The sequence below is a fragment of the Theropithecus gelada genome, chromosome 8 (assembly GCF_003255815.1).
Source record: "Theropithecus gelada isolate Dixy chromosome 8, Tgel_1.0, whole genome shotgun sequence".
Classification (NCBI taxonomy): Eukaryota; Metazoa; Chordata; class Mammalia; order Primates; family Cercopithecidae; genus Theropithecus; species Theropithecus gelada.
In genome coordinates this window covers 143,686,099-143,702,486 of record NC_037676.1, presented here as the reverse complement: position 1 = coordinate 143,702,486, position 16,388 = coordinate 143,686,099, and the positions used below count along the sequence as shown (strand labels likewise).

At 52.2% G+C, this 16,388-nt stretch overlaps 1 protein-coding gene across 1 annotated transcript in view; it reads left to right on the top strand.

Annotated features, from left to right (window-relative positions):
- The window catches only part of MROH5 (maestro heat like repeat family member 5), a 71,191-nt gene that overhangs the window by 28,486 nt on the left and 26,317 nt on the right, over positions 1-16,388 (top strand). Inside the window, exons 12-19 of the mRNA XM_025394575.1 lie at positions 17-96; positions 1,342-1,564; positions 3,246-3,341; positions 4,589-4,693; positions 6,017-6,152; positions 6,443-6,606; positions 9,410-9,559; positions 10,358-10,512. Of these exons, the coding sequence (XP_025250360.1) occupies positions 17-96; positions 1,342-1,564; positions 3,246-3,341; positions 4,589-4,693; positions 6,017-6,152; positions 6,443-6,606; positions 9,410-9,559; positions 10,358-10,512 (1,109 nt within the window). The remainder of the gene's footprint in view (positions 1-16; positions 97-1,341; positions 1,565-3,245; positions 3,342-4,588; positions 4,694-6,016; positions 6,153-6,442; positions 6,607-9,409; positions 9,560-10,357; positions 10,513-16,388) is intronic.

Genomic DNA, 16,388 nt, shown 5'->3' with positions numbered 1-16,388 from the left:
CACCTGCGACTTGCAGGTTTTGATGGAGAAGGAGCCCCAGGACACTCTGTACACGTGGAGTCGCCAGCAGACCATGCACATCGCGTCCAGCCTCTGGTAGGCCCCCCGCCTCACACAGGGCTTCCTCAGCGCCATGCAGCAGCCTCTCCACTCGCATTTGGAGCTGGCAGGCAGCGAGGTGGAGAGGTCAGAAATGGAGCATCATTCTGTGTGCCAGGCACCATTCTGGGGTCTGAGGACCCAGCTGTGGGTCAGCAGGGAACATCCCTGTTCTCTAAGAACTGACACTTGGGGGGTGGGGACAGACCATGAATAAACCACACACCTCAGCGACACTGACGCTGCTGACTGAAAGCAGATGGAGCTGGGGGAGCGAGCTGGAGGGGAGGTAAGATCCTCACGGGTTGAGGGCTACAGGAAACTCTGCAAGGAGAATTGATTAACCGAATATTGGTGGACTGGGCGCCCAGCACCAGCCCCATGCTCTTCTAGGCTCCAGAATATAGCCTGAGGCTGGGATAGACGCCCTAAAAGGGGACTTTTGGGCAAAGACCTGAAAGGGTGAGAGTAGCGCTGCAGTGCCTGGCTGAAGGGAAAGCAGGTGCAAAGGCCTTGAGGCTGGTGTACAGCAGGGTTGCTGGAGGACCCCCAGTGGGCCAGGGTGGCAGGGCTGGAATGCCTGAGGGCCCCGGGAGCCACGGGGAAGGTCATCCAGGCTACTGCAGGGCACTGGCTCTTGCCTGAGCGAGGTGGGGCCTTGGGGAGTCACATTTGAGAAGGAATGTCTGGATCCAGTGTGGGGAGTAGATGGAGCTCCCCAGAGAAAATGGGGGACCAGTCAGGACCCCCTAGAACAATCCAGGAGAAAAGTAACAGTGGCCTGATTAAAAGTAAGAAGTCTTTAAATGTCAAATTGTGATGGTAGAGCTGTCAGGAGCTGCTGGAGGGCTGCACGCAGCTTTCAAGGGAGGGAAAAGAATGGAGAATGTGCTGAAGTTTGGTCCAAGCAACAAGGAGGACGGCACTGCATTCCACTGTGACGGGGCAGGCTGCGGGCGCAGCTACCCTGGGGGAATGCGTCAAGATGGAGATGCTCCTCAGACAGCATCAGGATGGCATTTAAAGTCAGGGACTGAGAAGAGAGATGGACCAGGACATCACCTGGCCAGGATGCCCCAGCTTAAGGCCCTGCAGAGGCAGGTGGGCCAGGGAGGCAAATGTGTGCACAAGAGTCTCTATGAACAGCAAAAGGCCAGGAGTCTGCAGGGATGAAGGCAGATGCCACTCAGCAACCTCCCCAGGTCCCAGCTCCATGCTAATGGCCCTCTGTCTTCCCAACAGCAAGCTGAGGCCTCCTATAGATTTGGAAAGGAAATCTCAGCTCCTGTCCACCTGCTTCCGCAGCGTGTTCGCCCTGCCGCTGCTGGATGCCCTGGAGAAGCACACCTGCCTCTTTCTGGAGCCTCCCAACATCCAGGTGTGGCCCATGGCTCGGGAGTGGGCAGGCTGGATGCACCAGGGCTGGGGACCCGGGGCAGTTCTTCACTGCTCTGAGCACCTGCAGGTTTGCTGCATGCTATATGCCGCGGTGTGTTTGCCCACCTGTAAAATGGGGGTGATACTAACAGGGCGATGGTACTTAACACTTGGCAACTAAACTGAAACACCGGGTGAGCAGTGGCGCGGAGGAGCACCCTGTAAAGAGTGGCGCGTGTGGCCCCCCTCCCTCCCTGCCGGCCCTGAGAGCCAGCGGAAAGAAACTGGCAAGCCCGTGTTGCCCAGCCCTGCAGGCCTTGGCCACCATGCTATGTGGCAGGGTCAGGTCTGAGTTTTCGCCAAGCTCCCCAGCAGCCCAAGGGAAGTGGAGAGGAAGGGAGGAGTTCCCCAACCTTGTAGTGGTCCCTGCAACACCTGGAATGAGTCACCTTCCCTGCAGGGTGGGCTTAGTCTCACCACACAGCTACTCGGAGGTGGTGCCGTGCCCAGCCCACCCTGCCACCCCAGGAGGCTGGAGGAAGGAACTCCAGGATTGCTCTCAGCACTTGGCCAGTGCCCACCCCTTCCTGGGTTCTGTTCAGTAAAAGCCGCCCCTACAAAGAGATGCCTGCCATTGCTCATGGCCACCACCGGGTACACGGGTACACGTGTGGCTCCTGGGCACAGTCACCGCACCTGACTTCTTGAGTGTCTGCAGTCCTCGGCCTGTAGCCAAAGCCAGTGTTAACTGAGCCCCTGCTAGGTGCCAGGCCCTAGACCAGTTATATCACCTTCCCAGCAGCGGCCCCAGAGTAAAGAAATGCTCAGAGAAATGAGGCTGTCTGGTGGGAAAGGCAGGGTTTGAACCCCGACCTGCCCCCCGAGGCTGAGTCCAGGCTGGAACTAGACAGACACACACTAGGATGGGGTGTGAGAGAACGAGGGTGTCCTGGGCCCAGAGCAACACAGCCCCCAACTGGCCACACCCCAATCCCACCGCAGTTCAGAGTGACCCTGTTACATGATGACACAGTGACACTGAGGCTGGCTCATCCAGGGAGTCCCACGTGGTGTCTGGGGGTCCAGCACTGGGAGCTGGAAGTACTGAACTGAGGTTCCTGTTGACTCCAATCCCCTGCCTACCTCCACTCTGGCAGGTGGGGCTGGCTTCATGCCATTCTCAGGTGAGGAAAGTAAGCTCAGAGAGGCAAACCAAGTCTCCCCAGGGTACCTAGTGAGTGAGTGACCAGAGCCCCAGGGCTCTGCTCCTGGTGGGCCCTGGAGGGGAGGGTAGCTGGGGGCATTTCTCTGGTCCTCGCGCTCCCTGAACATGCCTAGCAAGCAAAGCAGTAAAGATTGGAAACACGGCATGTAAGCCCCAGGACTCAGCCCACTGTGTCATTGGCAAGGCCTGGGCAAAATGAAGATGCCAGCCCCTGCTTCAAACCTAAGAACCTCCAGCGCATTCACCCAGCACAGGGCCCTTTTCAGCCTGGGACCCTGGGACCACTAAGGGTACCCTCCTGTGAAGCTAGCCCTGCTAGGAATGAACTTGCCTGGGCCACTAAGACACCTGTGCCCTTGGGTGATCACCAAAGGCCTCCCCACCTAGTCCCCACAGCTGCCAAATGGGGGTCATGGCAGCCCCCTCGCAGGCATGGTGGCAAGCCCCAGTGGTGAGCAGCCCAGCACGTGCAGGAAGTGGGTGCTCCTCAGGCCCTGTGTCCACCTGGTTGTGGCACTACCTGACCACCCTCGTCTCTACACAGAGCCTGTACAGCAGGACCATGGAGGCACTGGACCTCATGCTGCAAAGCCTCATCATGCAGAACCCCACCACCGACGAGCTGCATTTCCTGCTGTCGGTGAGGCTGCGGGGAGGCCAGTCGGCTGGGGCCGAGGGGTCCTCAGCCTATGGCCAGACCCCAAAGGAGGGCATCCCAGAGGAGGCAGGGCGGGACCTGGGGGCTTTGAGTGGTACAGGAACCAGGAGGGGTGAAGGCCACCCCCACTTAGGCATCACAGTGATTTGGGGCACTGGGGAGGGAGAGACAGCAGGTGGCCTGGCAGAAAGAGGGCTGATGGGCCAGGCGCGGTGGCTCACGCCTGTAATCCCAGCACTTTGGGAGGCCAAGGCGGGTGGACCACTTGAGGTCAGGAATTCGAGACCAGCCTGGGCAACATGGCGAAACCCCGACTCTACTAAAAATACAAAAAAAAAAAAAAAATTAGCCGGGCATGGTGGTGGGGGCCTATAATCCCAGCTACTTGGGAGGCTGAGGCAGTAGAATTGCTTGAACCTGGGGAACGGAGGTTGCAGTGAGCCAAGATTTCACCACTTCACTCCAGCCTGGGCAAAAGAGAGAAAGTCTGCCTCAAAAAAAAAAAAGAAAGAAAGAAAGAGGGCTGATGAGGGTTCTGCCCTCCCTCCTAGGGAACTTCCCCTGCAGTGTCCCCTGAAGGGTCTCCCAAACCCGCTGCCCCCACTCCCACCTGCCCTCCCTCACCTTGTCAGGAGGGAGACCAGAGCAGGCAATGACAGTCCTGGGGCAGGCGGAGGCCCAGGGAGGGGAGGCTGGCTCTGCCTCAGAGGTCAAGTCCAACGGGACTTCTCGCAGCCCCGGCTGAGGACTAAGACAGCTACGGGCAGAGAAGGGAAGGGAGGGGCCCAGCAGTCAGAGGGCACGCAGGGCAAAGGTAAGCAGTGCAGAGGAGCCCAGCGCGTCTTGGGGAAGTCACAGATGTGTTTCTGGGACACCACTGGGTCACGAAATCTCCAAATACCATGTACCCTCATCCTACTTCAGAGTCACGAATTATACATCTAATCATACATCACCTTAATAAAGAGCTCAGATTCGGCTTAAAAACTATTTAACGTACCTGTCTCCAGATGCCTTTGTAAGCGCAGCAGGCAGAGCCTGGCCAAGGAGAGATGGCGCCTTAGGGAGGGGGCAGAGCCGGGGTGGGCGGGGCCTGGACCGAGTGGGCGGGGGTCTGGTCCAGTGGTGGGCGGGGGCCTGGCCGAGTGGGCGGGGTCTGGGCGGGTGGTGGCCGGGGCCTGGGCCGAGGGCTCCGCAACACCCTCTCCCTGACCCTGCCCACCCCGCAGCACCTGTACATCTGGCTAGCGTCGGAGAAGGCGCATGAGCGGCAGCGGGCTGTGCACAGCTGCATGATCCTCCTCAAATTCCTGAATCACAAAGGCAACTTGGACGTGAGTATTCGGTTCACCAGTCCCATGCTCCAAGCCGGCTTTTACGGCTGGGCCTCCTGCCCTGGATGGCAGGGGCCCAGCCAGAGCCGCCCTCTTCCCAGATCCTGCCAGGGTTCGTAGGGTTCAAGGCCCCCTGTACTCCTGCCTTCAGGACAGAATGGATCCCTGAGTACCCCACAGCACGGCCGGGCTCCGTAGTGACAGGCGGCCCAGGTCATCTCCCTCCTTGCAAGTGAGGGAACAGGCAGGGAGGGGCAGGACCTGCCCGAGGCCTCACAGCTGGGATCTGAAGGCAGGTCACCCTGACCCCTGACCCCTGACCCTGGAGCTAGGCACTTGTCTATGCACCTAAGGCCTTGTACAGGTGTTTCTCCTCCACAAGCCCCAGCTTCTCACCTGTAAAGTGAATGGAAATGACCCCTCCCTAGAGGGATATGGTGGGGCTCTGATGGGATGCAGGTGTGAGAAGGCTGGTAAATTGTACGACCCTGCACCTGATTAGGGGTTCCTTGCTGTGTGGAGTGGCCACCCCACCACCCCTCCGCCAGTGCAGCCCCCATCATGACATGGCTCATCTGCCCTTGGGTTGCATCAGCACATGGTCAGAGAGTGCACTTCCGCGAGTATGAGCCCAAACCCGTGTTAACTCCTTAAGCAGACTCAGGGGGATGGGGAAATTCGTTCCTTGCTCTAATGCCTGGTGGCTGCTGCCTGGTCTAATGAGGACAGGGGGCAGAAATGCTGGAGGGAGGGGGACTGTTCTGTCAAGGGAAAGACGCTGCACCCCTAGGAGGAGGAGGACAATTAAAGTGGCTTCAATTTACTCAAAATTCATTGCAACATCACAGGACTGGACCAGGGTAAGGCAAGCAAGGTACTCACCTTGCGCACAAAATTTACGTCAGAAACAAAAAACTCTGTAATCAAGATGATTCATATTTTCATGTGATTTTTTAAAACTCAATTTGGCAAGCTGTGGCCCATGGGCTGACCACCTGCTTTTGTAAATAAAGTTTTATTAAACCAGGACCAGGATGAAAGTAGGACAGCCGAGGTGACATGCAAAAGCAGGGTCAGATCCTGACTTTACTTACAGTTTTGAGATTTTGCTCATCACAGAGTTTTTTGCATTTATTCTGATTTTTCTAAATATTGCATTAAAATATTACTTCTCTTGATTACTGAATGTTTTGCCTAGCCCCAAGTCCTGGCCCTGCCACACCATTAGAGGGGTCACCTCTGATGTAGGCCGTGCTGTGTGAGTGTGTGGCAGGGCTCTGTAGGGAGGTTCTGCCATCCGTGATTCCCATACTCTCAACACAGCCAAAGGAGAACTTCAAAAGGATTGGGCAACTGGTGGGCATACTGGGGATGCTGTGCCAGGACCCAGACAGGGCCATCCAGCGCTGCAGCCTGGAAGGGGCGAGCCATCTCTACCAGCTCTTGATGTGCCACAAAGGTGAGTTCTGTGGTGCGCCAACTTCCACCCCAACTGCAACCTCTGGCAGACCCACACCCTCACCCCTGACCTCAACCTTGCCCCAAATTTGCCCCCAAACCCAACCCTGATCTGAACCATAACCCTGTAATGGCCTCACCCTGACCCCCGCCACTCTGATCCCAGTCCCCAAACTGGGCACAAGCCTGACCCTGATTACAAATGACCCTACCCTAACCCTGCCCTGTCCCAGACTAGACCCCAAGCCCACCTTCACCCTGCCTTCACCCCACCCTGTCCCTGGCCCGCAGGAGAAGCTTTGCAGGCAGAATCACAGGCCTCTGTGGAGCTCTCCCAGGCCCATTCAGACAGAGCCCCACTCTGGAGCAGCAGAGACCAGAAGGTCACTCCCCTGGGCCCCCAGGAGATTGTGAAGAACCGCATCTTCCAGCTTGGCAGCTCCCAAGTCATCAAGGTCAAAGCCCTTAGAGTGGAGGGCAGGGCAGGGGCATGACCAGAGCACACCACATATCTGGGGAGTGGGGAGTGGTGGGTAAATGTGCTCGCTTGCTCTCTCCCACGTTGTTGAGGTGGAGCCAGGAAGGTTTGGGGGGCCAGCACACATTAGATGCCTACTTATTACCTATGCCAGGGGCTTCACAGACATTACTACATCCCTTCCTCAAGTTTTATAAACTGAACTGAACCAAATGATGAAGAAATGGTGGTACAGGGCTGGTCAGTGCCCCACTGGAATCTGATCCAGCCCCAGCTACTCCAGAACCCGTGCTCTCAGCAACTGTTGCAAGCCATTGGTGTGCTGAGGCCAGTTAGAAGTTTAGTGTGGAAAACCTAAAGCCCTAGGGCCAACTCACCGTCTGTGTCCAGAAGGGAAATACCTCACTTGGCTGCAGTTTACCCTACAGAACCTGCCCTGACAGCAGAGGCAGGGCCGGGAAAGAAGAGTTTCACTGAAGGGACAGCTGCTTCACCCCATGTGGTCCCTGCACACAGACCATGGGTGTCCAGCTCTGGCTCTCCCCAGACAGACAGGAGCAGGAGAAGAGAGAGGATGGGAGAGTCTGCTAATCATAGAACCATCATAGAACCACAGGGCTGAAAAGGTTCCAGCTGAGGAACAGACACTTTGGGCCTGGGTTCTGGTCCCAAGTTTGTCCCTAACTCCTCATTTGGTCTTGGATACATAATATCTTTATCACCACCCCCACTGTCATCATCACCACCAGCACTATCACCACCATCATGGTCACTGTCACTGTCACCACCACCACCATTATCACCACCATTATCACCTTCACAGCCACCACCAGCATCACCATCACCATCATCACTACCACCACCATCACCACAGCCACCACCACCAGCATCATCATCACCACCATCACCATCACCACAACCATCTCCACCACCACCATGACTACCATCACCACCTCCACAATCATCATCACCACCAACAGCATCACCACAACCATCTCCATCATCACCATGACTACCATCACCACCTCCACAATCATCATCACCACCAACAGCATCGCCACCATCATGATCACTGTAATCATCACCACCACCATCATCACCACCATCATGATCACAGTCACCACCACCATTATCACCACCATCACCATCACCATAACCACCATTGCCACCACCACCGCATCACCATGACTACAACCACCATCACCATCTGCATTACTATGACCCTGCACCACCATCATTATCACCACCACCACCACTTCTACCATCACTGCCACCTTTATCTCACATTTATTGCTGCCCTTGATTGAAGGAAGATGGCTCCAAAGTCTTTACCAATCCTGAGACTGTAGTATTCTGAGAATCTAACCACCATTCCAAGTTGAATTTCTTCACAAACATTCTAAATGCTAGCTTTAACCAAAAGTTTAACATTATAGCAAATGATTTTAATCATCTAACAAATATTCTAGCCCGATGTATAATAACAATATTCTTGTAAAAAGTTCTTACCACAAATCTTCCACTAAAATTATTTTAACGTTCTAACCATTGTGTTAATACTCTAACATTCTCACAAACACTGTATCAAAATTTTAGAATTAAAAGATTCTAATAAATATTCTAACATCCATTATTTAACACTTAACTTGATGTTCTAATATACTTAGAAGTGTCCTAACAGATTGCAGGCACTCCAACAAATATCCTAACATGCAAAGAAGAGTTTTGCCATCCTGACATCCTTGCAAACACCCTAATTTTCTGTCAGGCTGCTCTCCCATCCCTCCTTCAGCTTCTAACTTCCTTTGGTTCAATGCTGTGTGTCCCACTGTGCAGAGAACCCTCTGGGAGGACAGGTGTGTTCTATCTCTGTGCTACCCAAGGTAGCCACTGGCCACAGGGAGCCATGGAGCACTTGAAATGTGGCTAGTGCTACTGCAGAACTGAATTTTTAATTTTACTTAAATTGAAATATAAATAGCTGTGTATAGATAGTGGCACGATGCCTGAAGTCTTTCCAGAAAATTCTACCTTTGCAGCAGTGACTGAGGCCCGGTCCCCCCTCCGGGAGGCTGTAGTCTGAGGCTATGAGGCAGGGGTCACACCCACCATCTTGCATTTCTTGAGAGCCCCTTCCTTACCACTGAGCTCATGGCTATTTGCGGAGGTGAGACTCACCTTCCTGGACCTTTAGAGCCACTCCTGGGAGGAGATGGAGAGGGTGTCAGGGTCCTGGGACAGCGCTGCCTGTCCTGGGACGGGAGCCAGGTCCCGGCTGCACCCACCCTGACCTGCTCCAAGGCTGAGGGCAGCCCACACACCCTTCTGGGCCTGAGGGTTGGCCCAGGTGAACTTGAAGCTCCTTCACAGCCCGGAAGTTCACTTTCTCTTTGATAAATGCTCATAAGGAGGACTGGAGCCTGGCAGGGGGCACCCCACGGGGCTGAGGCTGGCAGATGAGGAAGCCCTATGGGCAGAGGACAGCAGACGAGGGGAGAGGGGAAGCCTGGCCACCCGGTCCTGGGAAAAGCACGGAGTATGAGTGTGGAAAAGAGCCTGGGCCATGGTTGGCTCTGACAGATGTGGACGTGTGCAAGTCTAGACTGCAAATCGCTGGCAGGTACTTGGAACCTGGAGGAGTGGGGCTTAGGAGGCCAGATATGTTCAGAGACTTGGGAGATCCTGGGACAAAGGAGAAGGGGTAAAAGCTGAAGTGGGGAGGCAGGTGCCCAGGCCCAGGTGGCCCAAGGTGATGGCCTCTCTCCACCCCTGCTGTACAGGAGATCATGCAGCAGCTCACACTGGCAGAGTTGAATGACCTCATCTGGACGACCATCGACAGCCTGGGCTCCACCAGCCCCTTCCGTGTGCAGGCGGCCTCCGAGATGCTGCTCATAGCCATCCAGGAGCACGGGGCCAAGCTGAAGATCGTGAGGGCGCTGGGGCTGGGCCAGGAAGGGCCAGAGGGTGGAGGGAGGGCCCAGCGGTCAGCATCCAGGGCTCAGGCCCTTGAGCCTGATGGGGGAGTCACAGATCCCACCCTGGGAAGCAACTAGTCTGATGGTTTTGAATGAGCAAATGAATGAATGGCCCAAGCAAGTCCCCTGGGTCCTGGGTGGTGACTGCGGGGTCTGAGCAGTCGCTGTGTGCTGTAATATGGGAATGGTGGGAAAGGAAGGGAACAGCACAGACCAGCCCCTTGAGGAGCTTGAGGTCTCAGGGAAGACGGACACACAGCCAGATGTTGCCCAGACAGCGTATGGGGATGTGATTTGGGGGAGTAGGACCCCACAGGGAGGTGAGGGGTGCACCCCAGAGAGAGGATGCCCAGTACCAAGTCCTGCAAGTGGGCAAGCTCAGACAGGGAGACTGGCACTGGGCATTAGGGATGATCAGGAGAGACCCCAAGGGGAAGGCAGGGTGCCCCAGGCACAGGGCACCTCATGGGCAAATGGCATGTTTAGGAATGAGATGGGAGGCAGGGGGGCTGGACCTTCCAATGTCTGCCTGTGCAATGTGGACAGCATACGAAGACCCCAAATGTCATGCAGCACATGGCAGGACCTGTCCCCCTCAGACTGGGACTTCTCTGCAGACCAAGCATCTGGGCGGGCTGGCTCAGGACGGGGCCATATCTGAAGGGGCTCATCAGGGAGAGACCTCCCTCTGCCTTCAAGCTCCCAGGGCAGGGCTGGGCCTCCCTGTCAGACCTCTCCCTCTCTGCACAGGTTTCCGGCATGGCCCAAGCCATCTGCCTCCGCCTGTGCTCTGTCCACATCCCCCAAGCCAAGGAAAAGACCCTGCACGCCATCACCCTGCTGGCCCGGAGCCACACCCGCGAGCTGGTGACCACCTTCCTAGACATCTCCATCCCCTTGGACAGGTGCCTGCCCCTCTTCCCTCATTGCCCACCCCCTGTCCTCTCCCCAGGCAGGGGTGGTGACCTCTGCCCTCCTGTCTGCCCCCATCATGGCCCACAGAGATCCCTATAGGGCTGGGTGCTTGGAGGGAGCCCACATCTGTTCATCATTGCACACCTCCTGGGTGGGCACAGGGGACGCACTGCTCACTGTCTCCTGTCCTGGCTCCACATGAAACCCCTGACCCAGCCGGGCCACACTGTCACCTGATGGAGAGGCCGCAGGACCCTGGGTGCTCCTGGCAAGACCCCAGCCCACACCAAAGCCTTGCCGCCCAGCAGCAAACCCCTCTGTCTTTCCTCATCAACAGACACTCTCTTCTCCTTCCTGCCCCTCCACAGACCACCCCGCTATGTCCCCGAGGCCATCAAAGCCCTCTCAGGTGGGGCTGGCTTTTTTCTCACAGCCCTCAGACCCCTGCACCTGGAGATGGGCTAGGGTCCTTGTCACTGCTCACTGCCCTTCCTTCCCAAAGTCCCAGCTCTGCCTCCCAAGTCCTCAGTCCATACCCCCTGCCACTTACCTACTACGCACCTGTCCTGGATGGCCCCTCACTCCAGTCAGGGACACCCCCCAGCTCACACCCCATGCCTGACTCCTGGGGGATTTCCCTGTCTTCCCCTCACCCTGACTTCTCCAGGCCTGGATCTCCTCTCTCCCAAGGACCTTGTCTTCCATCCCCCACAGCCATCCACTCCCCTGCCCATCCCTTGCTGTGACCATCACCAGCTTCAGGCACTCCCACCTTTACAGCTCGCCTCCAGACCCAGCAAGCCTTGCCCCCAGGACCCGCCATGCACTGCCCTGCGCCCCTCTTACTCCCTCTTACCTGTCCTCACTGTCACCTTCCTTCTAGCCTGGGGTGCACCTGGTAGTGAGACAGTGACTCCCACACACACACAGGTCCCTGGTCCCAGCTGCTGGCCTTGCTCCCATTTCACTGAACACTTAGAAGCCAACAGAACAGGGGTGTCCTAAGCTCCCAGAGCCCGAGTTGTTTCCAGGAAGATGTCTAATTTCCATGTGGAAACACACCTGTGGTTCTGTGAATAATTTCTAGTTTTACTGAACTGTGGTCGGAAAGTGTTGTCTATAAAGTTTTTACCTTATGGAATTTACTAGTCTTTTAAACGCTTTTTGTGAATGTCCCATTGGCACTCAAGAAGGAGGTATATTTTCTGTTATCAGGGTGTAGAGTCTGAGGTACCAGCATATCTCAGGATATTACAGATTCGGTTCCAGGACACCACAATAGAGCAAGTCACATGTGCCTCCGTGTTTCCCAGTGCACATAAGAGTTCTGTTTATACTATACTGTGGTCTATTCAGTAGGCAATAGCATTATGTCTTTTCAAAGAACCTTAAAAATTTAAAACCTACCTTAATTTAAAAATGCTTCAGTTCTAAAAAATGCTAATGATCATCTGAGCCTTCAGCAAGTTGGAACCCTCTTGCTGGTGGGTGGTGAGGACTGCTGACTGATCAGGGTGGTGGCTGTTGAAGGTTCAGGTGTCTGGCAAGTTCTTAAAAATAAGGCAACGATGATGTTTGTAGCATCAATGGAGTCTTCCTTTCCCGAAAGATTTCTCTGTACCATGTGATGCTGGTTGATAACATTCTGCCCACAGTAGAACTTCTTTCATATTTGGAGTCAATTCTCTCAAACCCTGCCACTGCTTTATCAATAAGTTTATGGAGTATTCTAAATCCTTTGATGTCATTTCCACAGCGTCTTCACCAGGAGTAGATTCTATCTCAGAAACCACTTTCTTAGCTCATCCATAAGAAGCAGCTCTTCATCTGTTCAAGTCTGATCATGAGATTGCAGCAATTCAGTCTTCCGGCTCCACTTCTAATTCTAGTTCTTCTGCTATTTCTACCACATCTGCAGTTACTTCCTCCACCAAAGTCTTGAGCCCCTCAAAGTCATCTGTGAGGGTTGGAATCAACTTCTTCCAAACTGCTGTTCATGTTGCTATTTTGCCCTCCTTCCCATGAGTCATGAATGTTGCTAATGGCATCTAGCATGGTGAATCCTTTCCAGAAGGTTTTCAATGTACTTTGCCCAGATACATCAGAGAAACAACTATCTATGGCAGCTACCCTCTTACAAAGTGTATTTCTTCAATAATAAGACTTGAAAATCAAAATGACTCCTTGGTCCATAGGCTGCAGAATGGATGTTGTGTTCACAGGCAGGAAAACAACATCAATCGCCTTGTACATCTCCATCAGAGCTCTTGGGTGATAGGTGCAGTCAATACGCAGTCATATTTTGAAAGGAATCTTTTAGTTCTGAGCAGTAGGTCCCATCAGTGGGCTTAAAATATTCAGTAAACCATGAAGCAAAGAGATGCATTGTCACCCAGACTTTGTCATTCCATGTCTAGACCACAGGCGAGTGGATTTAGCATCATTCTTAAGGGCCCTAGGATTTTCAGAATGGGAAATGAGCATTGGCTTCAACTTAAAATCACCAGCTGCAAGGCCAGGCACGGTGGTTCATGCCTGTAATCCCAGCACTTTGGGAGGCAGAGGCTGGTGGATCACGAGGTCAGGAGATCAAGACCATCCTGGCTAACATGGTGAAATCCCGTCTCTACTAAAAATACAAAAAAACTAGCCAGTCATGGTGGCGGACGCCTGTAGTCCCAGCTACTCGGGAGGCTGAGGCAGGAGAATGACGTGAACCTGGGAGGTGGAGCTTGCAGTGAGCCGAGATCGCGCCACTGCACTCCAGCCTGGGCGACAGAGCAAGACTCCGTCTCAAAAAAAAAAAAAAATCACCAGCTGCATTAGCCCCTAATGAGAGTTAGCCTGTCTTCTGAAGCTCTGAAGCCAGGCTTTGCCTTTACCTCTGTAGCTATGGAAGTCCTAGATGGCATCTTCCAATAGAAGGTGATTTCTTCATTGAAAACGTGTTGTTTAGTGTAGCCACCTTCATCAGTGATCTTAGCTAGATCTTCTAGATAATTTGCTGCAGCTTCTCCACCAGCACTTGCTTCTTCATCTTGCACTTCTATGCTATGGAGATGGCTTTTTTCCTTCAACCTCATGAACCAACCTCTGCTAGCTTCCAGCTTTTATTTTGCAGCTTCCTCACCTCTCTGAGGCTTCGTAGGGTGGAATAGTCAGGGCCTTGCTCTGGATTAGGCTTTGGCTTAAGAGAATGTTGTAGTTGGTTTGATCTTCTCTTCAAACCACTAAAACTTTTCATCCATATCAGCAATAAGGCTGTTTCACTTTCTTTGTATTTGTGTGTTCACTGGAGTAGCACTTTTCATTTCCTTCAATAATTATTCTTGTGCATTCACAGCTTGGCTCACTGTTTGGCACAAGAGTCTTTGCTTTGGGCCTATCTTGGCTTTCAACATGCTTTCTTCACTGAGCTTAATCATTTCTAGTTTTCGATTTAAAGTGAGAGAAATGGGACTCTTCCTTTTGAACACTTAGAGCCCATGTTAGGTTATTAACTGGCCTAATTTCAATATTGTTGTGTGTCTTGCGGAATAGAGAGGCCCAAGGAAAGGAAGAGAGATGGGGGGACAGCCAGTGGGTAGAGCAGTCAGAACCCACAACATCTATGGATTCAGCTTGGCACCTTATATGGGCGTGGCTCACGGTGCCTTAAAACAATTACCATAGTAACAGCAAAGATCACTGATCACAGATCACCATAACAGATTAATAATAATGAGGATGTTTAAAGTAGTGTGAGAATTACCAAAATATCACACAGAGGCATGAAGGGAGCACACACTGCTGGAAAAATGGCACCAACAGACTTGCTCAATGCTGGGTTGTCACAAACCCTCAACTCGTAAAAAATGCAATATCTGCAAAGTACAATAAAGTGACGCACAGTAAAACAAGGTGTGCCTCTCTATGTACAAGGTTTACCTTGATTGTGTTGTCGAGGTTTTCTACATACTTCATTTCTGTCCTCTTGATCTGTCTTGGACTGAGTGTGTGTTAATGTCTCACTAAAGAAATGTTGGTGTGTCTCTATGTATACTTTCAATCCCTGGACTTTTACTTCACAAACGTGGTTGCCATGTTATTTGGCACATACATATTCATAAGTATTCTATCTTTATGAACCATGACTTTCAGCATTGAGATGCCCTGCTTTGTCATGCTTAATGCTTTGGGGACTTGAATCTACTTTATCTGTTCAGAATCATTAACCCTGCTTTTTTATTTTTCCATTTGCCCAGTGTGTATTTGTCTACTTCTTTATTTCAGCCTTTGGGAATCCCTTTGTTTTAGATCTCCATCTTATATACAGCACAAAGTTTGTCCTGATCTGTGATCCAAATTGAAAATCTTTTGTAATAGGTGAATGAAGCCTCTTGATATTGATGCACATGATATGTTTGGTCTGTCATGACATTTTGTAGTTGTGTGTATTTCATGATATTTGCTGGTTTTTTTTCTATAAGAGGTGCATTCTTTGCTCTTTAACTTCAATTTTGTTTTAATCTAGGAAATGTATTTTTGTCTTAGTTGTTACCTTTGTGCTCCTAACCTATTTTAATGCCCTTAATCCCCATTTTATTATTCAGCCCTTTAACATCAGGTTTACTTTTTTTTTTTTTTTTTTTTTTTTTTGAGGCGGAGTCTTGCTCTGTCACCCAGGCTGGAGTGCAGCAGTACAATCTCAGCTCACTGCAACCTCCACATCCTGGGTTGAAGCAATTCCCCTGCCTCAGCCTCCCAAGTAGCTGGGATTACAGGCGTGCACCACCACACCTGGCTGATTTTTGTATTTTTAGTAAAGACAGGGTTTTGCCATGTTGGCCAGGCTGGTGGTCTTGAACTCCTGACCTCAGGTGATCCACCCACCTAGGCCTCCCAAAGTGCTGGGATTACAGGCGCGAGCCACCAGCCAGGTTTACCCTTTTTATTTGATACTGATGCAGGGCAGGTGAGCCCCAAAAGTGGGACTTAGCCCAGGAAGGTTCTTAGCTTTGCCCAGGAAAAAATTCAAGAGCAAGCCCATGGTCTTAGATAGCAACTTTAATTGAAGCGACCGTGCACAGCAACAGCAGAGGGGCTGCTCCTTGCAGAGCAGGGCTACCCAGAGGCAGTGAGCCCAGAGGAGCAGCTCAGAAGCACTTCTACAGTTAATTATGTGCAAATTACGGGGTAGGTGATGCAGAAATTCTTAGAAAAAGTGTGGTAACTTCTGGGTCATCAGGTCATTGCCGTGGAAAGAGGTAGTAACGTCCCTGTGTAGCCACGGCAATAGTAAACTGACATGGCACACCTGTGGGCGTACCTGATGGAAAGGTGCTTCTGCCCCGTCCCTATGATAGCTAGTCCTCAATTTGGTCCTGTGCCCGTGTCCCACCTCCTACCCCAATACTCTTTAATTCCCACCTGTTTTCTGCACAACAGTCAGTGAAATTACTCTTTTCCTCTTTCTGTCTCCTTTCTTCTCCCATTTTTCAGTTACATATTTGTACTTTGTCAAAACATTTAACATTCACACTCTGCTGCTCCACCCTCATCTCCACACTGTGTTTACACACACACCATCAGCTCCTAGGCTGAAGTTTTCCAGTCATCTTAGTCTAAAGAAGCTCATCCTCCAAAAGACTCAGAATTCTTTAGGTTCTTTTATGTTGAAAGTTCTTTATTTGAAGAATGGTTTGGCTGGATATAAAATTCTTTGTTCACATTTTCTTTTATTAAGTATTTTTTAAATGCTGTTTCATTGTTGCCTTGCGTTGTTTTTTAAAAGTTAATGACAACAGGGTTTTTTTTGGCGTTTGTAAGTTATTTGATCTTTTTGCCCAGAGACTTTAAGAATTTTTTGTAATCTTTGAAATCTAAT